The sequence below is a fragment of the Phalaenopsis equestris genome, unplaced genomic scaffold, assembly GCF_001263595.1.
Source record: "Phalaenopsis equestris unplaced genomic scaffold, ASM126359v1 Scaffold000606, whole genome shotgun sequence".
NCBI classification, from domain to species: Eukaryota; Viridiplantae; Streptophyta; class Magnoliopsida; order Asparagales; family Orchidaceae; genus Phalaenopsis; species Phalaenopsis equestris.
Genome location: NW_018165046.1, coordinates 828,481 through 852,446, shown reverse-complemented (window position 1 = coordinate 852,446; position 23,966 = coordinate 828,481). Strand labels below are relative to the sequence as shown.

Below are 23,966 nucleotides of genomic sequence, written 5' to 3'. Positions count from 1 at the left end.
TTATATTATATAAATATATAATATTTATTTTAGTATATTACTAATATAGTATATTAGTGTATTACTATTATTAATTTATTATATATTATAATTTATAAAATTTAATTTTTTTAAATATCATAAGTTTATTTATATATAATTATTTTAAATTATTTTATATTTCGAACAATAACGATTCGAACACGAACGAACGCATCACTGTTCGTGTTTGGTTCGTTTAACTAACTGAATGAAAAAAGTTTGTTCATGCTCGTCTCATTTACTCATCGAACGAATCAAACACGAACTCATTGACGAACCGAACACGAACTGTTCACGAACAAAGAGTTTTTTTGACAGCCCTACCCACAAAGGGCAGGAGAAAGACGATTATATACTACAACCTGAAATTAAGACCAACTAAAAGGCCATATAAGACTGACATTAAATAATAAAATCAGTGAAGATAAATATAAGCAATAGTTAAAGAACAAGTTGGACATTAGTTGATTGAATGATGATTTAAATTTTATATCCAGCCATCTAAGTGACAGCACAATACTGAAAAGGCATAATTAACCAAGATGTACCTTATATCCAAAAAGCACGTCTTCATATGTTTCATATGGTCCAATAGTTACATCCAATTTTGAATCCTGAAAAAGAATAACAAGCAAAGGTAAAAAGTAAGAAACGTTTCTTCTGAGTTAGAAGCAAAAAAAGTAGGAATTATAGAAGAGAGAGATTGCTAACATATTCTCTACAAAGCATAGACACGGACACGGGGACACGGACACGGGGACATGGACACAACACAATACAAAACAACACAACAAAATTGCAAAAAGTATGACACGATACTACATTGACACATTTTTTTATAATTAATAAATTACTAATATAAATATATATTTTTAATATTTTCTACTGAAGACATCATAAAACAAAATATACAATCATTAAGAAAACTTTATAATGATAAATGTTGTTTTTTGCAATATCAAAATGACATTCAAAATATCAAAAAAATCACTGAAATACTTAAAGTTAATGCCATCCATAATAAAATAAAAATATAACAATATAATCATCACTAATTGGAGTTAATGCAATCAATAGTGATGTCATCATCAGTGCTAGCTTCCTTACCCTAATCAATAACGTCTTCACCATCGTCAATGAAAAACACCGTTTTCTATCATGGCTCATTAAGAGAAATATTAGCAAGAAAATGAGCGACGTTAAGCTAACAATTTGAAAACTAAACATTGCAATCGTGGGAAACTTGCTATATAAATCATCCACCATGCCATTTCATCAATAATATCTAGAAACTATGGAGCCATGATAAGTGAAAGCACTACTAAATTCAAAGAAATTAGCAAACTCCAAATTAATAATGTATCTTTTTTCAAGATTTGAAAAAATCATATTCAAGCATTTATTTCTCTCAATTAATATTTTCATACTTTATGTGGAGTTAAACGATTTGGAACTTCACTTAGCAAAGTGTAACTATAATACAAAATAAAAAAAACACCTATAAGTAACAAAACTAATCTAAATTTAAATTAATAGAAAATAAACATTAAATCAAATCAAAACTTGGATTAATAGAATGAGCTAAACAATGAATAGGAGTGTTTCTTTTATTCCATCTTTCTACTAAAATACCATAAACAACTTTATAAAAAGTAGAGTCTTCATTATCTCTGTTTCTTCCGTATCACTACATAATACATTTCACATTTTCCATCATAGAATTCTACAAAACAAAGTCAAGGTAAAGACATGGTTTATCTGTATCAACCAATCTCATCACATCATATACAATTTCCATAAAAGTAATAATATAATTAATTTATCCCACCACAAATCATTCATGATTTTTTTCTTGATAAATTTTGCCAAGTTTATTTCATCTTCAAGATACATTATGCATTTGTCACTAATCACCATTGTTTGTAACCCATATTTTATTTTTATGAATCTTCTAAGCATGACCATACTTGAAGCAAAATGAGTCTTTGCAAAAGCTAACACTTTTAGTTTTACAAGCTTAATGAACATTTACAATCTCATTGAATGATTAATAATGAAAGGTTTTATAATATTGACATCTTCTGTAATGTCATTTATTTAGCTACATTGCTCATAAGTGGTCTCATTTCTTTTTATATTTATTGGAGCACATGTATTTTTTAATACTAAGTTTAATGCATGAACAACAAAGAAGTTCAAAACATATGAGGATACTAAGCCTCAATCAAAGCTCTTGCAGCTTTGCACAAAAGTGCATAATCAGTTATTACTCGAACTACTTTAGATGAGCTTATGCCCATAATTACTTCTTTAGTTTAATTGACAATATAAAACTTATCTTTATACGCCCCTCCATGGTTAATAGCTTTTATAATTATTGATTTGGATTATGTGATGTCCATGAAATTAGTAAGAAGTCTTCTTTGTGCATCTATTCATACATCACAAACTATGGTAACTTATTTCTCATTCAGAATCTCCTTTATAGACTTAACCATTCTATCAGCATCTCTTTTTGAAGCAAGGTTGTTCTTAACAGATTATAACCCGAAAGAATATATCTAGTGATTTTGTTGTTGGCTGTAATGAGAACGGACTATAAATGAATTTCTTGCCAAATGAAATAAAGTAGCTACTGATAAAACATTCAAGTAATTTCCTCATATAAATAATCTCTATCTTGCAAATTAAATGCTCTTGCAATAAAACTAGTGTCTGACATTTTTTTTAACCATAATCATACGCCTCTGCTCTAAATAAATAATCACTTGACTAAGAGCTATACAACAGATTGGATCTACTTTTGTCTAGAACAGGGAAGTGAAATCTTCTTAAATACAATATTCTTCTTTCTCCGCTCCGCATTAGCATCTAACTTCTCCACTTGTTGAATTTATTTTGAAGTTATTTTAAGGTATACTCAAATACCAACTCCAAGTTGTCAAAACAGGTGGACTGTAACCTTAGAATATGTTCTCTCAAATTTTTCTTGGCAAAGCCGGCACTAAAATTCTTTAGTGTGTCATGCTTCAATTGATCCCATTGTTTCTAATTTGATTACACATGTTCATAAAGACTTTGTCTCGTCCACTTTGAGATTGCTATCAATCAAAATAGAGGCACTTAAAGAAATTATCCTATTAATTAAATATATGTGTGTGTGTGCGCGCGCGCATGTGTGAGTGTGTGTGTGTAGAGAAAGAGAGAGAGAGAGAGAGTGAACATGTTTGAAGAGAATGAATATTTGTGAAGAATCTCATGGACACATGTTATGTTGTGAATTTAGCTTAATGTTTGCAAGTAACTCGTGCTTAACTTCGTAATTACTCAAATTTAAGAAATTACAAGTTAAACTTTATAGTAAAGAAATTAACCCAACTTCCAGAATATATCTAAGATGATGATGGTATAATTAAAAACTAGAGAAGAAGAGCAGGAGCATTAGAAACTGAAAAGAACTTAAAACTATCCTATATTAAAAAAGTCTAGGTAAAACAAAATAATGATGGTATAATTAAAGGCACTAGCCTTGAAGCTTATATCTAAGATGAGGCTTAACACTAGAGTAAAGCCTTTAATCTAAATATAACGTAGTGAAAGCAAAACCTATAACCTAAAAGTTGAAACATTAAGTTCAAAAAAAAAAGCAAAAATTTTATTCTTATATTAATTTCTAGACAAAACTAAACCCACCTAAGTATTTTAGAAGTCATGATTTAGTTGTCTTAATGCAAATGTATGATATGTTAAATTATAATGAATTTAAAATTTAGTATTGCAACTTAGCCACTAAACATAGACAACTTGATTATATGGTTATTAATGCCGACTCACCCATGAAGTTTTTTAGTGATTTATCCTTATATAAGATGATAATTTCACCTAAATTTTATTTCTCTATATAACTTACAAGATAATTTCAGAAAAAAAATAATGTAAGGTAGAAATATATGCATGTTAAATGCAAACATGCATAAGTGAAAACCCTCAAATAAAAAATACACAAAAACAAGCTAAAAAAATGAAAAAACAAAACAACATAAATATCGTACGGCGGAGGAACTTCCTGGTTGCTAAACCCTAATGTTGGGAAGAAGGGCTTTGGATCGCGTGAATACTTTGGATCGCATCAAAGCTCTGGATCGTGTTGATGATGTTTTAGATTGCATCAAAGGCTCCTTGCTTCAATTAGGTATGCTCCACGACTCACTTGCTTCGATCAGTGACGCCCAATGACGGCTTGCTTGTCGCTAGCTTAAATCAGGGCTATTGAAAACAATGCCATGGGGACTCTTCGAGAACACCACAACCTTGACTTTGAGTTGCCGCTTCAGCTTCCGCTTTGATTTAGTTCAAATTTAAGATTCTTTGTCAATGCCGCGCTGTGTCGAGTGGTGTCTGAACCATGTTGGATTCAACGGAGAGTTCTGAGGCGATTAATAGTGTGGCGAACACGTATCGACCCGTGTCGGAGTTGTGACCGTGACCAACACGTGTCTGACACGAGCACGACACTTGTTTTGACGTGTCCGCGCTTCAAAGCATATTCTTAATGGCTATTATTTCACATTAAAAAAAAAAGATGCAACTCCATAATACAAGCACAAATACAAAAATGCCAACGATAAATAGATCAGGTATGATCAAAGAGCAATATACTAACCAATTCCATCCAAGCAACATCAGATTCATAATAGTCATTTGACAAGAAAGCATCTGCTTTTGTCTTAAGCAACTTCTTCAGGCTTGTGATATCAAAGAAAAAAGAATCATTGAAATTTAAACCAATACACAATATAAAAGCTGCTCGTACATATATTGTAGGAAGATGTACCACTCAATTCTTATGTATTTCAATATCTAACACCTAACTTTAACTTTTACTCTCATCCACATTAAGCATGCATGAAAATCTGTATTTCACTTTTTTTTTAAGTTAAAATGATGGTTTTTTTTTTATGTGATATGAATGATTTGGGCGGAACAAATGTAGAGAGTAACTTTTAGGTGTTAGACATGTACATACATCGGAATTGGGCAGTATATATGTATGCTTACCTTGAACTATCAGTTCTTTTCGCAGCACTATGAAGAAGTTCAGCAGCTTTCCCAAGGAATTCACTATACTCTAGAGAATATGGAACTACAAACAAACCATTTGAGTTAGACAGCTGGGTTGACTCTGAAAGCTTGTCTGCATCTGACTCCTTGATAGATAAATCCAAATCAGAATCTTCATGCCTCCTAATGACACTGAAGAATCCTGTAGCAGCCTTTTGTTCACTTTCTGTTAGGCCAATCATCCACTTCTCAAACTCCTAAAATGGCAGCAAAAATTATATCATTATGTAACTTGCTGAAGATTAAATCTAACTGCCTATAATGAATTCTAGCTTTAAAGCGCATTGTAATACTCGTACCAATCTGAATACAAGGGTGAATGACCAGATGAACAGTACTATTTTATAAGTGCGGCAAATCAGTCAATAAAGTTATATGGGCTCAGTTTTTTTTTTATTTACTTTTCATGATACGTACCATTTTGTCCATATCAGGCGGATAAAAATTTGCACCAGGCGGCTTTAACAAAGGAAATGCAACTTTATATTCAAGGCCTTTCCAACCAGCAGTAGTTCTCGTGGAATTCTCAAGCAATTTGATAGCTGAATCCGCAGTAGTTAAAAATGCCTTGTTTTCATCGATGCATGACCTGCAAGCAAGGGGGTGAACATAATTACCAAAAAAAAGTAAATTTAAACATGAAAACATAATATTATTTCTAATAGCAGTAACCCGTAACCCGTCAATACTTCCTTCTTAATTAGCAACAATATATAATCTGTAAACGCAATTAAATACGAAGGAAGGCTTCCAGGTCCACAGATATACAACAGCATCACATATTGGCAGGAGGATAGAATAGTTTTACATGAAAAGGATTTGTTTAAACCATCCACTCATTCAGATGATAAGGATAATAGAGTCACCAACTCCAAACTAATTATGGCATACTTCATTATATGCCTAGAGCATGATCAACATGCCTTCAAAAAAATCCTTCATATCCCAAGAATCAGCCTAGCGTACCAGGTTTAGAATCTTCAAAAGAACTAGTTAAAAACCTATCAAGCAAAGCAATTTTTAAACTGAATTGTGAAATTTCACTTAAACGTTGAAGCTCATAAAAAGTTACAGTCAAATAAAATGATCACCTTTAGAAATTTAGCAAACTGTAGTATAGGAACGTAGCATCCCAAATGCAGTGAATGTTATCCAAATTCAAGAATAAACTCAGACAAAATCAAGTTGATATAGGACTGGTATGGGCATATAATTATTGAAGAAACCTAGAATGAGATACACAAAAACATGCACATGCAATAAACGATAATTCACAAGTTCCCAACCATCCGCTGCAGCAAAAAAATCTATCTTTTTTAATATAGAGGCAGCAAGCATAGGCTCACCCATTTAAAAAAATAAATAAAGATATACCTTACATCCCCGCAGCCGTGCATCACATCGCTAGCACCTTGTAACCCTAAGAAGGATGAGAGGGTGTCATTCGGTCCTCTATTTATATATATATAAATATATATATATATATATATACCTGCTCCCTATGGTAACACAATTCCAATACTCTATTTTCTTTCCCTCAATCTCTCTTTCACGCACATTACACTCATTTTCCCCCATAACACTCCTACTCTAAACTCTGGACAAGCTTATAAACAAGCAATGAGGAGAGCTTGATAGAAAAAGCAATAGCAGATCTAATGTCTTGTGAAGAAGAGGAATTTGAAACTCGGGCGCACCAGAGAAGGCATCAACAGGGTCTGCATTGCGTGAAAAAGTGGGTATGTCGTGTAATAGCCCAAACTACCATCCATGGAGATATTGTCCGCTTTGGCCTAATGATCCTCGTGGTTTTGCCCTATTAGTATAACTTCCTGGAAGGTCACCCATCCCAAGAATGCTCCAATAACAGCACACTTAATTTTGGAGTTTCTGATGTAATTCCAATCATTACATCAAAAAGTGCCTCAATATTTAAGAGTTCAACTTCATTCTACTTAAGGAGTTTCTTCCCACTTATACAACTGGTATCCTCGCTAGTTTTCTTAACCTGCAATCATCTACCAGGTAGATAGGATTCTAAAGGTAATCCCTACATATTTAAGAGTTGACTCCCGCCATGGTGCACTTTATCCCGTATAGGGTTCAAGAATAGCTCCCATGATGTAGCACTTTGTTCCACATGAAAATTACAACCCATCTTCAAGCTGGTGTAATGCTCTGATACTATTTGTACCCAGTGGTGTAACTTCGAAGGAGATCACTCATCCCAAGAATGCTCCCATAAGAGCATACTTAACTTTATGGTTTCTGATGAAATTCTAATAATTACGCCAAAGGACACCTCATTTTTTAAGATATCAGCTTCATTCTACTCCAGGGGTTTCACAAGCCATTCTAGATGCTCTCTGAGAGAAGGTTTGGACAAAGTTTTTATTTATTTATTTTATTTAAGCCCAGACATAATATTCGAGAAATAGAATTGAAGATTCAGCATGGTTAAAGTTATTATTTTGATTGTTTGATATGATTTAGGCAAAATCCTATTTAAAGCCCTATTGAAACCCTGCTGCAAAACTGCTGCCCATCTCATTCACTTCCTCTCATTATAAATGTTCGACTCTTACTCCCTTCCCTTCTCTCTCTAAATCAAGATAACCAAAAAAAATTTAAAAAAAGAAAAATAATGAAAAAAAAAATTGAATGCCTCACTACTTCATTGTCATTTTAATACAAATATGCACAGACATAACACAAATAAAACCCCCGATGAAGTTTAAGTAACAATGTTTGTCGTTTCGACATGGTAGCAATTTTCATGAAAATCAATAACATGTCTTTGACGCAGGAGCAAAATTTGGGACGCGATATTGTAGCTGTCACAGTACCGCAGACTCATTACTGTAGCTGCTACAATAATAACGAGTCCCTCTTACCCGTTTTGATTCCCTGCCTTATCAACAACATTCCACTTCTATCCCAATTTCAAATTCTTTCCTTTCTCATCACCCTCTATTTATTCCCTTTTCTTCTACTTACCTAATCTACCTACTAGCCCCCTCATATTTATGCATGTTTGCTAAGGTTAGGAAAGATTTTGATGATTACGGATTTATGTGTACTGTCTTTGAGGCATTCTTCCCCTCCGGGGGTTGTAACCGATGATGAGAAGGTGCTCCAGCTGTAACTCTTCCGAGATGGGGACCATTTCTGTAGATCGACCCCAACGAGACATTCATCCTTCCACAGCCCCTCCGACCCCTATTCCAGCAATCGCACATCGCCCTCTAGTCTTCTTCCTGCTGCCCTTCAGGCCCTCTCTCCTCATTCTAGTAGCAGTCCTGCTGCCCTCAACCCCACCGCCACCTTCCTTGCTACGGTTCGATGTCTCAAAGCCGTTATCCTGTTGCCGCCAGCCCCACTGACAAATTTCTTACTGTTGTGTGGCACTTTCCGCAGCTATCCCTGCACCCTCCAACACTCCGCCAAGGCCCTCCCTGACCAGCCCCTATCGCCGACAGCCCCTCCCGAGCTTGCCCTACTGTTGTCCGACCACTGACGCCTATCACAGTTTTTGTCCAACACCTGATGCCTGTCCCGCTATTGTCCAACCACCGACGCCTGTCACAGCTGTTGCTTGCCCTACTGTTGTCCGACCACTGACGCCTGTCACAGTTTTTGTCCAACACCTGATGCCTGTCCCTGCTATTGTCCAACCACCGACGCCTGTCACAGCTGTTGTCCAACACCCGATGTCTGTCACCACTGCTATCTAGCCCAACTGTTTAGACCCCTCCACCGGTCTGCTGCTGCCCCAGGCCACCGCAGCTCCCTCCTGCCACTCTCCAACAATTGTCATCCCTTTTCCGACCCCCACCCTTGTCCTTCTTTCCTAGATGGTCATTTATATATTTTGTGTTGCTTTCTATCTTATATTTTCGTAGTGTCGTCTTGTCCTTTCTATTTGTACGTTGTTGTGGTTTATTTCATGTTCATAATGTCTCGTTTGTACCCTTTTGAATTCAGTAATAATAATTATGTTTTTCATGGTGGCCGCATGGTGGCCTGGGCTTTCGTTGGCATCAATCTTTCTTAGTATAGTAGGAAGAAAACAGTTATGTAGGAGGCAAAATTCACCGCACTATCAAGGTATGCGTCAAATTTGATCGCTGATGCAGAAGAAAAGTGCTACAGTTTTGTTTAGGGGTCGATGAATAATCGATATTAGTGGAACGAGCTAGAAGAGTGGAGATCGACTATTAGCTTACTCGGAAGCATAAGGAGATGTACAAGGAGAGTACAAAAGAAAAAAAAAACATGTGGATAAATCAAAGACATCAAACATGAATAAGTCCAATAACAATTCAGGTGGAATTACCAGTGGTACGACGTGGGGATATTTGTGTCAAAAGCAAAAGGCATCATAAGGTAAATGCTTGATGGGCTTCAAAGCGTTACTGGCGTCGTCAACCTGAACATATAACAAGATATTGTTCATCTATCGACCGGAAGATACAAAATTAGGGGGAGCTCCTTCACAAAGGGCTGCAAGTGGGCAGAAATGGATAGTCTTCAGCTCCTACCCAAGGTCAACCAAGACAGCCTGCTCGGCCTCGAATATATTCCCTTGCTCATAGTGAGCCTGAAGAACCTTCTACTGTTGATAGTGATGAGGTCTGATGAGTTTGGCATTTTCTTATATATTAGAGTGTTCTCCTAACATACTTTCTCGCTTTAGTATTGTTATCTAAAGTATAATTGAGTCGTCTTGTATTGGGTCTCTATCCTTACAATGATTACTTTTCATCTCAAGAAAAGACCTCTAGTTTCATGGATAGCAAATGTCGATATGTTTAATGAGAAATGACTTGAGGTATGTTTATAAATTTTGAGGACAAAACTTTTATAAATGGGGAAGATTGTGACGACCCGTTTCAGTTACTAAAGAAGAGGAAACGAGACGATGAAGAAGAAGAATTGAGGAGTCATGAAACCGAATGGGGAGGGAGAGGAAGTAAAGGGGTCGGAAACCAAAAGGATGTTCGTCCTATAAATTTTCAGAGGCAGAAACTTACCAAGGAGTCGAACGACAAGTGCGAGAGTCCAGACACAAATTAGAGCATCATCCTAGCCGGAGATAATGTTGTTGTATGACGATATTTCCGTCGAGCAGGGAAAAGGAAGAGAGGCTACGACGCCGATTGTTCAAATTGCTGTGCTGAGCCGCCACCCGAGGTAGAGGGAGGAAAACGTGCAAGCCAGTTTTCGCATGCAGTGGAAGAATGACCCGACCTGCAATTACGCAGATATTTATACTCCAAAAGATTGTCAAAAACTTGACACAAATTATATTTAGTACCTAGTGTGAATAAATAAAATGATTTAGAAAAGAAATAATAAGTCTTCACACTAGAGGTACTACGCAAGTATACGTATCGTTTCAAGTAATATAGTATTTTCTTTAAAAACCCCAGTATCGAACCCATAAGGAAGCTGTAACTTTAATAATGACTTAGAAAAACTTCTATCTAGATTGCAGATAAAAATGATAGAAGAATGGTGTCGAAATATTTGTAAATGATTAAAACTAAATTTATGTGCAATCTAAATTTAAGCAGAAAGTAAGAACAAAGTTTGAAAGTCTAATAAAGATTAAAAGAGTTCGAATATTAAGAAAAGATATTTCCCTTTACAAAGAGATCTTAATCGGTATAGGATTTGAATGATTAAATATATGAAATGATGTATTGTGACAAAAAGGAGCCTACATATTCTTTATTCCCTCTCGGTGCTAGCAAAGAACATGGGCTAACATTAAATTTGTTTCAGCTTGTGTAGTAGTGCAGAGTGGATTCTAGCCTCTCACTTCTAGATTAACCACTGTGCCCTCTCTATAGAACCTACTAAGATCCCTTAGATCCAAACTCAAGATCGAATCGACAAAAGAATCTTGTCTGTCAAAACTAGAAACATCAATTTTACGCCCATCAACATTTATCTCCCTATCTATTGGAAATCTCCTTAAATTTCGGTCGCCTTCCTTGTAAGGTGAGTGTGACATTCACAAGTTGGGTGAAATCATAGTCCTCCCATGTCATTATGTTTCTCAACAAGTTTTAACCTCACTAGTGGTAAATTTGCAAAGTCAATGAAGAATTGATGAAAATATAATCGCAATTTTTAAAATATAAGAAATCTTTAAATCATTCTCATCCCACTTGATTAATTCTCATATGCAAGGAGAAATAAAAAAAAACTACTCAGAATTCATGGAAATAAAATAAAAACACATGATTTGTATTGAAAGTCATGTCTTGATAATAAAAACTAAAACACAAATACAAAGTATTTATCTTATATCCTCTCCCCAAGCAATTCTTGAAGTTTCCTTCAATCACTCTTTAAATAAGAGTGCATTTTGCTCCATTTTGCCCTCATTTTCTCTCAAAATCCATTTCTTATTTTTGAAACCAAAAACATGCAAAATATATTCCTTTAAAGTGCAATATCATCAAAAATATGCATATAATGAACATTAAATGTATATTAAAAACAGGTAATTTTAAAGTGTATCAAAGAAAAAGCTCTCCCTTGTGCTAACGCAGGTGTTGTTGACATACAAAGGAAGGAGGCGTCAACATCTTGTGTGGAAGGGAATCGAACGTAGAGCAACGAATGATTCGCGTCTAAGCGTGGTATGGGCTTCACGAAAAGTATTTTTTACAGGTGAGTTCAGTAATTATAATATTTAATAAGAACTCTATAAATATATAACATATATATGTATATTTTTATTATTATTATTATATATGTATATATATATATATATACATATAACTGGATTACATAAAATAAATATGAAAAAATAATTTATTAAAATAATAAATTAATTAAATTTTATACAATGTTTATTTTAGGATTTCAATTTTAGAAGAATCAACATAAAAACAAATAGCAAATTAATCAAGATAAATGCGAGTACTTGTAATAATTTATTTGTTCTCAACTATTTTGCAATTAATGACACTTGTATATGCTTTACTCTAATTGAGCTATTTTTTTCTTTATCGTTCATATTATTCTGAATGTTAGTAGTTACTTAATCTTATGCATTCGGTGTATGTTTTATATAATATGTTGAATTAAATGCGATGAATATATGAATGATATGTTTATTTTGACTGTTTGTATGTGCATGACTGACTATGATTGGGTCATCCCTTAAAAATACTAGTGGGTGAACACTAAAGTATTTGTGCACGTATATAAAAAATGACATTAATATTGATATGTCTTAATTGACACACTTTTTAGACGATACTCATATGACGGTTGTACAGATGTATAATGATATTGATATAGTAAAGTTCTTTAAATAACATCAAATATTTTTATTAATTTATTAAAAACTTAACTGACAAGTATATTGCTTTTTTTTCAATTGATTTATAGAGCATTGTTTAGCTTACTATTATTTTAAATTAATATTTCAAATTTAATTAAGTAATTTAAAAGATTAAGGATAAAAAAAAAATGTTTATAGAATATGCGGACAACTAAAAATGAGATAAATTTAAATATACTTTTTTAATTTAATATGATTTGTGGCTCTTATATTTGTTAAATTACAAACAAAAATAGAAAATTTAGTTCTCACTATCTAATAGTCTGTTCTAATCTTGATTAATTCCAATAACAGGGTCGAATCGTGACAATTAGATCTCATCATAGGATATTCATTCCCACAAAGCTCCAAAAATAATTTACAACGCAGTGATTCATCCATCTTGTCTGATCATTTGTAGGTGGGTACACAGCCGAACTGACTTTAATACCCAAATAACTCAAGATAATCTTCCAGAAGTTATGCAAAAGATTCTCATCTCTAACATGTTGGACCTCCCTCACTGAGGGGTACTCATGAAGGAGAATCATTTTGTGAACCTATTAGTTCATTACAATGGAACATGTCAACTCAAAAAATAGAAGCTTTTAATAAGCAACATCTTCCATTCTATCTATTGAAGAATCTTTAAGTTCTCCAACCACAAAAATGCACTCTTCTTTAACTTGCTCGCGACTACATTCATCGTCATGTTCGGTGAGACATCATGACACTCAAAGACACGTTCCACTATCCATAACAACTCAAGGAACTCCTCCGGATCCATGAGGTTGCCACAATATGGTAAATCGACCTTTACTTCAACATCTTGACTTTTTTGATATTTCATGCCAAATTTTTTCGGTTGTGGTTCATCTCTAGAATCAAACGTTGTTTGGGAGACCACTCTGAATTGTCTCCTCTTGAAGGCGGCGAGCCTCTACTGTAGTTGAAGGATTTCACGTTCCATAACATTCATAGAAAGTTCCTAGACATCTCCTTGCTGATTTCTCATAAATGTTATTGTGTCATTTCCTCCAAATCGGGTTTCTGACAATTGTCTCCAGAGTTTAGGTTTGGAAATGTGGAAGAGAGTATATGGGGGTCATTTCGGTGAGAAAGAAAAATTTGGGTAGCAAATTTGAAAATCAACAAGGGGAAGATTCTTTAAGTGGTGTTTGGATTACGTATCGATAACTCCGAGTAGTTTAACTCTGATATCAAATGATACCAAAGTTAACCAACAATAATGGGAAAAACGAATATTATTACTGAAATCAAATAGGAAATTGCAACCAACCAAACAGAAAAAAGAAATAAAAACAAACATGACACACAACAGGTGGCTAAAGTGAATCACTGTTGCAGCTGAAGGATTTTCCCTTCCATAACCTTCATAGAAAGTTCCTAGCCATCTCTTTGCGGACTTTTCATAAGTGACATTATGCCATTTCCTCCTGATCAGGTTTCCAGCAAATGTCTCCTTGGTGGTGTGGTTAAGTTTTAGGTTCGGAAAGGTGGAAGAGGGTGCATGGATATCATTTCGGGTGGGAAAGAAAAAAATTGGGTGGCTGATTTGAAAAATCAGCAAATGAAAGATTTTTTTAGCAATGTTTAGGTTAAGTAGTGGATTTCAGTAACCCTAGAGTAAGACAAGGGTTAGTTTAACTTTGATACTAAGTGATAACGGACTTAACTAACAATAATGGGAAAAGCAAATATTATTACACAAATCAAATAAAAAATTACAACCAACTAAACGAAAATAAAAAATAACAACAAACACGACACACAACACGCGACTAGAGTGAATATAGAGTGGTGGTGGTGGTTCCCAAGGGATTGAAAAGGTGGCGGTAAGGTCAGGAGGTGGAGTAGAGGAGAGTGTACAGAAGATATTTGCTGTTCTAGACGGCAGCATAGAGGTAGTGGGCTGGCAGCACGAAATCAATGGTTAGAGGGGCTTATGGATTGCGGCAACCAAGTATAAAGGGTGGAACAATGATGGCGGCAAAGATGAGGGTTGGAACAACAACAATAACAAAAGTAGAGAGCCAGAACAGCAGCAATAGTGAAGGCAGAGAGCTGGGAGGCTGGACCAGTCGCCCAAGCCATGGGACGAAAATGACCCCCGCCCCCCGCCTATTCTACTCCCCTTCCTTTTCTATGACTCTCATATTTTGTTCCTTGCTTATTCTATACCCCTTCCTACTTTATTTATTTCATATTCTACTCCTTGATTGTTATATTTACTAATCCCCATTATATATATTTGTTATTTGTTTAGGTTAAGACAATTTTGATTATTGTCTGAGTTTAGAATTCTACCTCTGATGTTTTCCCTATCTGAGGGTTGTATCCAACGACAAGAATGTGTTTCGACTGTAACTCCTCTAAGGTGGTGACTATCTCGGTTGTTCTCCCACCTTCCCGCTACCACCAATCAACCCCAGTAGCTCCTAGTAGACCGCCGACCACTCCAACAGCTCCCAACAAGCCGTCGACTCCTCGAGCAGCACCTAGTTGAGCGCCAACACCCTCTCAGCACCACAGCCACCAGTCACCCTTCACCCTCTAGCAGTTGCCCACGTCTGCCGAGCTCTCTAGCATCGTTCTTGTTGTTCAACGACTTAACCATCTTCCCAGCAGTCACCCACACTTGCTACTCCCCTCCAGTCTCACTAACACCTACTGGTCTTTCCCTTCCACTAGCCGCCCGAACCTACTGCTCCCTCTAGCGTTGCCGCCGCTTGAGCCTTCCTACCCTTTTTAGCAGTTGTCGGACCCTCGTCTCATGTCACCTGTCAGTCGTAGAACATCATGTCGTCCGCCTGTTGTCACCACTTCCAACCACCAGTCAGCACCCACATCAACATCTACATCCACAGATATTCTCCTTAGTCCATGACCAGATCTTACTAGTCTGTTTTCATTATTGTTTGAGTCTTGAATGTACCTCTATTGGTTTTGCTTAATAATACCTGTTTTTGTCATCGTGGGCTGAGTCAACTCTAGTATCATTTGGTATCAGAGCTAGCCTAACCCTAATCCTATCCTAGTTTTCCCTAGAGTCCGCCATTTTTTTCATTTTTTTTTGTTCTCTCTTCATTTTTTTCTTCTTTTTTTTGTTTTTTCTTTTCTTCTTCCGCAGATCCGAAATCTTCAACCATGCCCCTGAGGAAATACCCATCGAACACCAACCAAGATGAAATATAAGGGAAAATCCATCTACTACAACAGAGAATAACAGAGATGGATAATGAGACCCCTATGGCGAGTACCCTCGACCGCAATCTAGAGAGTCGAATTAGTGGTGAAATTACCCCCCCCCCCCCCCCCCCCACCAACAATCTTTTTCATGTTATTTGTTTCCTTGCCTATTCCAGTCCCCTTCCTTTTATATGACTCTCCTATTCTGCTCCTTACTTATTTTATGCCATTTCTTTTTCTATTTATTTCCTATTCTACGCATTGCTTACTTTATTTACTAATCTCCATTATATATATGTATTGTTTGATTAGGTTAAGACAGTCTTTTATTATTTTCTGAGTTCAGAATGCTGCTTCAAGCATTTTTCCCTTCTGAGGGTTGTATCTGACGACGAGAACGTGCTCTCTGTAACTGGTCCGATGTGGTGATTATCTTTGTTGTTCTATCGCATTCCCGCTACCACTAGTCAAAACCTTAGCAGGTCGTCGGCTCCTCCAGCAACTCCCAACCAGTTGCTGACACCCTCCTGACACTGCAACAGCCTGCTGTCCTTCACCCTCCAGCCACTGCCCACGTTTGTCATGTTTTCCAACACCCTTCTTTTTGTTTGATGATTCCAACATCTACCCAGCAGTCATGGGGTGAAAGCTGCTGTTGATTGCCCTTCATCTTCCATCCACCAACCGCATCTGTTGCTCCCCTCTAGTCCTACAGACACCAGTTGGCCTTCCCTTCCAACAGCCGCCGACACCTGTTGTTCGCTCCAATGTCACCGCCACCTGCTTCCATCCTTGCTTCAGCAGCCCCCAAACCCTCCTTCCACCTGTCAGCCACCGCTCATTGGGCCGTTCACCTGTTGTCACCACTTCCAGCCACCGACCAACACCCACCTTGCCACCGACATCCACAGATATTCTCCTTAATCCACGCCCGGATCTTGCTAGTTTTGTCTTCATTGTTTTATTTTCATTATTGTTAGTCTTAATTGTACCTCTACTGGTTTTGCTTAATAATATTTGTTTCAGTCGTCGTGGGTCGAGTTAGCTCCGAGATCATAGGCATCAACAACAATGAAGATGAAGGCTGGAAAGTGAGAAAAATGCAGGAAAATAGTAACGGGCGGTTGAACAGGGAAGGGGTTACAGAGAGCGACGAAAAGTGATGTGGAAAAGATGCGAGAGGGGAGGGGAGGGGGAAGGGGGGATGGGGGGCGGGTTTTAGGGAAAACACCTCAGGAACGAGCACCACTTGTACCTTGAATACAACCATAGAAGGAAAAAAAAGAGATACCGATGGCTGTCCCAAATAGAAACACAACAAAAATTGCCTCCAAGACATCACAAAAACAAATATATAACACTAGGAAAACTATACGTTGGCCCCTTTTTTTGAAGGAGGCGGTATTCCCTTTGGAAAGAATCGGCTAGAACTCACATCCGCTTCCCGTGTTCTCGAATTCCTGCCCCATACTGCATCAATACTAGTGAAGACCATAAAGTTAAAAAGAACATAACAAGGTCATCGCTAAAATTTGCTTCATAGCAGAAAAGCAAGTTCAAATTGGTAGTGATCATAAATACACCGTTGCCCAGACTTTCTATTAAAAAAAAAATTGCAGGCTTAGCAGTTGTGGCGCACATACATACCTATTCAACTGATGATAATTGCGTTGTATATTCATTGTTTAACAGACAAATTATTAAGCACAGTGATTACATGTTTGTAAATTATGGCATGCAAATAAAAGATGAGTTCTATGAAATACACCCAAGCTCTCCACCTACAATTAGTCAGGAAATCAAGTACAATGCATTTTATGTATCGTTACGAAGAAAGACAAGTTCGCAATAGGAATTTACCATGGGCTTTTATTGATAGAATAATACATCCATTTTAACCTGCTGAAGTCTGAAGTACTGGATTGCTCCTTCAACCAATCTCTAAGTGACAAATTACCGCACCAAACCTGAGACAAAAATATCCACCATGTAAGATACTAACATTCTCAGCATTAATCATAAAAACAGTATGTCAAATGTGAGAACTTCAAGCGTAGTTGTAAAAAAGAATTAGCAGAGGAAGAAAAGGAAGAAAAGACGAAGTAGAGAGATCTAAGTGGCACCATTGTTACAACAGATTTGACCAAAAATGGAGAAGCAATTACTAGGCCTTCCATAATTGGAATAAAACAACCTAACACGGCGAAATCTTAAAAAAATTGAAATATAAAGCAACTATTAGACCGACGCTAAGCCCGGCGAAGAATTTAAGCACTTATGTTAAGTGCAAGTATAAAGGATAATTTAGTCAATTGCTATTTATTATTGTGAGGTATAAATTAGGCTTAATATGTTTAGGGTTAGGCTATGTGATATGTGTGATTATTGTCTTAAATCTTAAGCTTAGAGTTTGGCAGAGACGTCTATCTCTCAAACAGTGGATCTTAGGGTTTGGATTTGAGAGAAATCTACTTCTCAAATTGCAGGTGTTTATGTTTTATATATTTGTGTTGTGTTGTTCAGTGTTGGAGATATAAAAATATTTTGTTTGTCTTGATCTCTCTGGAAGTTCATCTATTTCCTATCAAATTGGTATCTGAGCATTCAATTATGGGAATCATTCTAGGAAACCGACGAGATCGCCGTGCATACAGGTGTCAACGAAACTAGAAACAATTGCTATTCAAGCTAGTTGGTAAGCAATAAAGGAATCACCACATACAGAATGCCGCATTCGTGAATGGACCACACAAAACAATCGCGCTTTGAGTTAGCTAGAAGCCAACGATGGATCACAACATAACTTCATGTCGCTCTGTGATCTAACATCACAATACAGTCGCGAGTCTAGCCAATGATGGGATCACGATACACTTCAAATCGGCGAGATCGTACGCCCTTGTGACCAAATAAATATAATCGCGATTCAAGCTACCTGGGAACACAACAACGAGATCATGGCATACAAGAGTTTCACTTTCGTGAAGAGTAATACAGTCAAGAAAATAATGCCTTGGACGAGAAATTAGAGGGAGAGCGTTTCTTGTCCATGGAGGGGAGATTCATGGCCCTTAAAGTAAAAAAATTTTGGCCCGAGAGATGATATATGGAGTAGGCGCAAGCGACAACAATAAGAGGGATTCACACGACATCAGAGTAGCATTGTGGCCTTAGGTGGATCTATAACCATGAATTAGAGCTAGTGAATCGGGAGCGGACTCGAGTTGCAGCACTAGGAAGGAAAAGTCCTACATCCATAAAAATCGAACAAACGGAAGCAGAACAGATAGAGCGAAAGAGTCTAAAGCAGATTCGAGCGGGAACATCTGGAGAGAATTGTGTCACATATAGAAGTTTGGAATTGACAGCAGGCGAAACAAAGTATTAATAAGAAAAAATCATTATCTAAAGTGCAACTTTCATACATATATTTACGACATCAAAGTAATAATAAGAATAAATATCTAACTTTGGGTGTTAGATATGTAAATACATAATAATTGTGTGGTATGCATGTAAATTCTTCAAATAATTATGTGCTAATGCATTAACTTGGCACTAATTGCAAAAATTTCTGCCATGACCACTTTTTTTAACAGTAACAATTTCTTTCATGAATTGACAATGACATAGAAAATATATGAATGATACCAATCATGCTCACCAACTCACTCATGTACACTCATATATTGCATTCATCCTTAATGTGTAACAACTACAATGAAATTTTAATCGTAGACATTGGTAACCACCCACCAATCCCTGTTGCAACTCACTTTAAACATCTCATGCAATTTTTCAGCATTCAACAATTTCCTCTATCCAAATCTAAAATAGCCCTAGCAACAATTTACCACTTTTGACCTTCCTTAGACAATTTGACCCGCACTTAATCATTTGTTCACAGCTGTACATTTATAATTAGGTAACGAAATTGCTCAATAGAAAATATTGAAGAAATCCAGAGATTTATTTATAAGAAAGATGTAAGGCTATATATATGCCCAAGTCATTAATGAATAAAACAACTTTTAAGAGAAACTATTTCTTGTTGGTATCAGAGCTAAACCCTAACCCTAGCCATCGTTACAATACCGTTGCTCTTCTCTTCCCGATCGTCACTCCTCTCACCCAACCACCGCTCTCTCACCCAACCACCGCTCTCTCTGTCTCTCTCAGTCGTGCCTCTCCCTCTTCCAGTTGGCCGCCACATCATGAAGAACTTGTCCGCCAGTTGAAGGAGCCCTTATGGAAAAGCAATACCCCACGAATCCCGAGGAAAGTGTTGATATTAGAAGGATATCGACCTTGATGATGAGATAGATCAAGAACAGTTCAAGAAGAGGAAGGACTTTATCAGGCTCATACAGAGATTTAGTGTCACGACGAGAGCCACTACCTCAACACGTACCCCGATGAAAGTAAAGTGAGATCTTACTCATCTTGATGGACTTGTCACGTATTTGAGTTCGTCGCATCAAATAGAAGCTGCTCCAGTAGAGAAGAAACTAGAGGGATATTTGACAGGAGTCGAGCCAAAAAAGTGACAATAATGAGGGGGATGAGGAGAGGACCACACCCACCTTGCTTTACACCTGGCTACATCGATTGTCTCATCATCGCATTCGAAAGGAGAGGGACGCTATGTGAAGCTGAAGAAGATCTATGTTGGGGCTGAGAACAACATGAGGGTGTTCCAGATTAAACACGAGATAAAGGTTATGGTGTAAGGTAAAAAATCGATTCAGTACTCCATAGATCTAAAGCGGTTGTGGGGAGATTTTGATCACTGCTCACCGATGTCGAGCTACGATGATATGGGTTGTAATAGGGAGAAAATCTTTGCACAATTGAGGACCATGCACTCTCTAACTCATCTAAATCTGGCCTTTGATCAAATGAGAACAGTCCTCCTAGCCCTGGCGAATATCCGGTCACTAGATGAGGTCATTGTTGCGATGATATAGGAGGACAGTCGTATGAGGGAACACTTTGAGCTGAGTAGACTTCCAAGTACGCGATCAATGGCTAACTTGAACTAAAGTATGACAGGTGCCCACGTGCGATCAACTTTGGCTAACTTGAACTAAAGTATGACAGGTGCCCACGGGGAGACTCGTAAGTGCTACAACTACGGTGAAGTAGGCCATCTGAGCAAGGTTTGTCCTAGGCCACCGAAGGAGAGAGATGGGTGAAGGAGGTTAGTTTAGAGGTCATTGTCATGGTGGTCAAAGAGGTGGAAGATAAGACTGCCAAAATATTATGATGGTAGCAGGGGATGAGGAAGAGACATTTGTGGTCTTTACTGATGAGGATCGTGAGTTTCTGAAGATATTAAAAATGTAGCAAAAATTACCATGTGATGGGGCTAAGGATGCATCCATCTCGTTGTCAGAAAGGGGTAACATTGCTACTTATGCTTACTCTAACAAAGGCGCTCATGATACACACGCTCTTGTCATTATTTCCATCAAAAGATCATCAAAATTGATAGTAGATTCTGGTGCATCTCATTACGTGACATGTGCTGCTAAAAAATTCTCTTCATATACTCACCTAGCAATTTCAAAAAGCGTCCAGACTGTTCATGGCACAACATAGCTTATAGTTGGTAAGGGTACGGTATTGTGTACCAATTATATGACTTTGTCCAATCTTTTGCATGGTACATCCTTTCCGGAGAACATTTTATCTATTAGTGTCATTAATCTCCATAAAAAATGTATTATTTCATTTGATCTTCCAAAAAGGATCTTCCAAGAGAAAGAGATGGCCCGAACACTTGGGACTAAGCCTTGATATCCATGGTAGAGAGTGCTGGAGCAGGAAGCTCTGAGAGGAGTGTAGAAGATGTATTATTGTTACATCACAGACACTTGAGATACTCTTGTTTTAGTTTATTGAGTCGATTGTATCAGTCTTTGTATGAAAGACAAATAAAAAAAAAACTTATATGTGATGCTTGCGAGTTTGATAAGCTAACTAGGAGCTCTTATATCAATTCTAGGAATAAGAGTTCTTGTATTTTTGATATGATACGTTCTAATGTTTGGGGATATTGTTGTACAAGTTTGATGAATAGCAGTCAACATTTGGTGACTTAATAATTATTTTTCTCGTTACTTGATTGTACCTGATGAAAAATTGGGTGATATGTTTGTTTATTTTAAATATTTCCACAAGACAATCCAGACTCAATAGAGTGCAGTAGTGAATGTATTGAACTCTGATAATAAGACAGAGTATACAGTTGACCTCATTTTAAGGTCACTACCCTTTTCCTTAGGATCCTAGGATCTAGCTCTAGGGGTTCCTATTGACTATCTTAGAAAACTAGAACTGGGACCCACTCTTTTTTTAGAAATTCCAATATTTCTCTTGTGATGTCTCGCATTAATGATCTCAAAACCATCGTTCTATGATCGAGTGGTAAAGGACTGTCATGTAGAGACTCAGAAAGAAGTTCCCAATAGGATCTCAAGCCCTAAGAAAACCTCTTCAGGACTTTATCATCACACACACACACAAAATGCACAAAATTCACTAAGTTGCACAAGATCGGACTTAAATTGAGCTTAAAAAAAATGGGTGAAAATGCGAACTTCTCCGGACGACCTCCAACGAAAAAATAGACTTGGTCAACGCGTCCGGGACACCAATTTTAACAAGAAAAAGACACTCATATTGTCATAATTTCACACACCAACAAATTGCACGCAATTAATGAATTCCTTAAAACGACCTCCGACTGTGAAACGGACCGCGCCAGCGCGTCCGAAACGTCAAAATTACGTAAAAAGGTCATTCAATTTTCTACAATCTGACGCACAAATGAAAATGCATAAATCAAATTTTATTTTTGAAATATTAAATATTTTTATATATTTATATCATTATTTATAATCTTAATTATAACCCTAACCCCCCTACCCTACCCGCACGTTTAACTCCTCATTTGACCCATCCCGCAGCTAGATCAGTCGCTCGGCTCGTCCCTCTTCGTGCCCTAGATTCCATGGCTGATCCACGCGGCAATCTCCATCTCTCTCTCGACTCTTCTCCTTCCTCGCGTGGCCGCTCGACCTCCGGACTCTCCAATCGTGGGAGCTCAGTTGACCGACCATTCTTCTTCTCGAGGCTTTACCTTCTCCTCCTTCATGGTGACGATTCACTCTCGTTATTTGATTCGAACGCCAGTGAGGCTAGTAGGTGGTTGTCCCCCTCTTCTCTGCCTATAAAAAAGCTTCTTAGAGTGTTATTTTGGGTTGTTGAAAATTTTTTTAGAAAAAGAGAGGTTGAGGTTTTTGCTGTCTGAAGCTTTAGGAGGAGAGGTTTTGCCGAAATTTCTTCTTGCCTAGGTTCTCGTGTGTTGGGAGTTTGGAGCATTCGTTGGTTGTTGTTTCTCGAAGCCTTTAGGAAGAGAGGCTCTACTGAAGTTCACTTTCGGCTAGATCCTTGTGTGTTGGGCGTTTAAAAGCTTGGTGCCCTTTTTTGTGTTTTTCTTTTAGGAAATCTCAAGCAAGGTACTTCTTTCTTCTCTTCTTTGTTTTGTTGCCCTGCTCGACACATGTTGGAAATGTTAAAATAGATAATGCATACATAAGGCTTTGATTTGTCTTAACTGGTATTTCGTAACAGCATTGATATCAAAGATTGGGCCTTTAATACTTTTATTGGATCTGATTTAGAAGTTCTATGTTGATTAGTTGTAGGGAAAGCATGTAGCATGTTTCGATCTATTGTCCTATGCAAATCTTCTTCTTACACTTCTATTATTCCTATGCCTATAAATCGGAAATTGTGGCCTTTTTTCTTCTTTCTCCTTGCTAAATCAATTTATTGTTAAAGGAATGATGATTTTTTAGGGGAAAGATAGCTTGCATTTCTTTTCTGCTCGAAATACATGGGAAATCATGAATATGAACTCTGAAATGATATTTGTTCATATAGAATTCATGTTGGAAATGAAATGTTGATGCTTTTTATTATTGTTATTCCTGTCCAAATAAATGCTGGAAGTTCTACCCCGTTTGGACCCATTTATGGGCTCGATTTGGCTCTTTTGGGATTGAGTCTATGCTGGAAATGTTTCTCTGTTTTTCCCCATATGGGTGAGTTCGGTTTTTGGCTTCTTTTTGGATTTAATGCTAGCTGGGAATTTTTGCCTTGTTTTGTCTTTCTTGTGGGCTCGGTTTGGCCTGAGGATTGGGTTCGGTTTGCCCCTATGCTAGGCCTGATTTGCCCATGTGATGGGTTCTGTTTTGACTCTATT

General features: G+C 37.0%; 1 protein-coding gene across 4 annotated transcripts in view; it reads right to left on the bottom strand.

The window, feature by feature from the left end:
* LOC110029834 (nudix hydrolase 3) overlaps positions 1-23,966 on the bottom strand; it is a 109,477-nt gene that overhangs the window by 14,666 nt on the left and 70,845 nt on the right. For all 4 annotated transcript variants that reach the window (XR_002294583.1, XR_002294582.1, XM_020732292.1 and 1 more), the window contains 5 exons: positions 17,555-17,661; positions 5,560-5,731; positions 5,080-5,339; positions 4,685-4,766; positions 570-635 (listed from right to left, as the gene is read on the bottom strand). Coding sequence is in view for 2 of the 4 variants with exons in the window: in XM_020732292.1 (XP_020587951.1) it covers positions 570-635; positions 4,685-4,766; positions 5,080-5,339; positions 5,560-5,731; positions 17,555-17,661 (687 nt within the window). In the remaining 2 variants the exon portion in view is untranslated. The remainder of the gene's footprint in view (positions 1-569; positions 636-4,684; positions 4,767-5,079; positions 5,340-5,559; positions 5,732-17,554; positions 17,662-23,966) is intronic.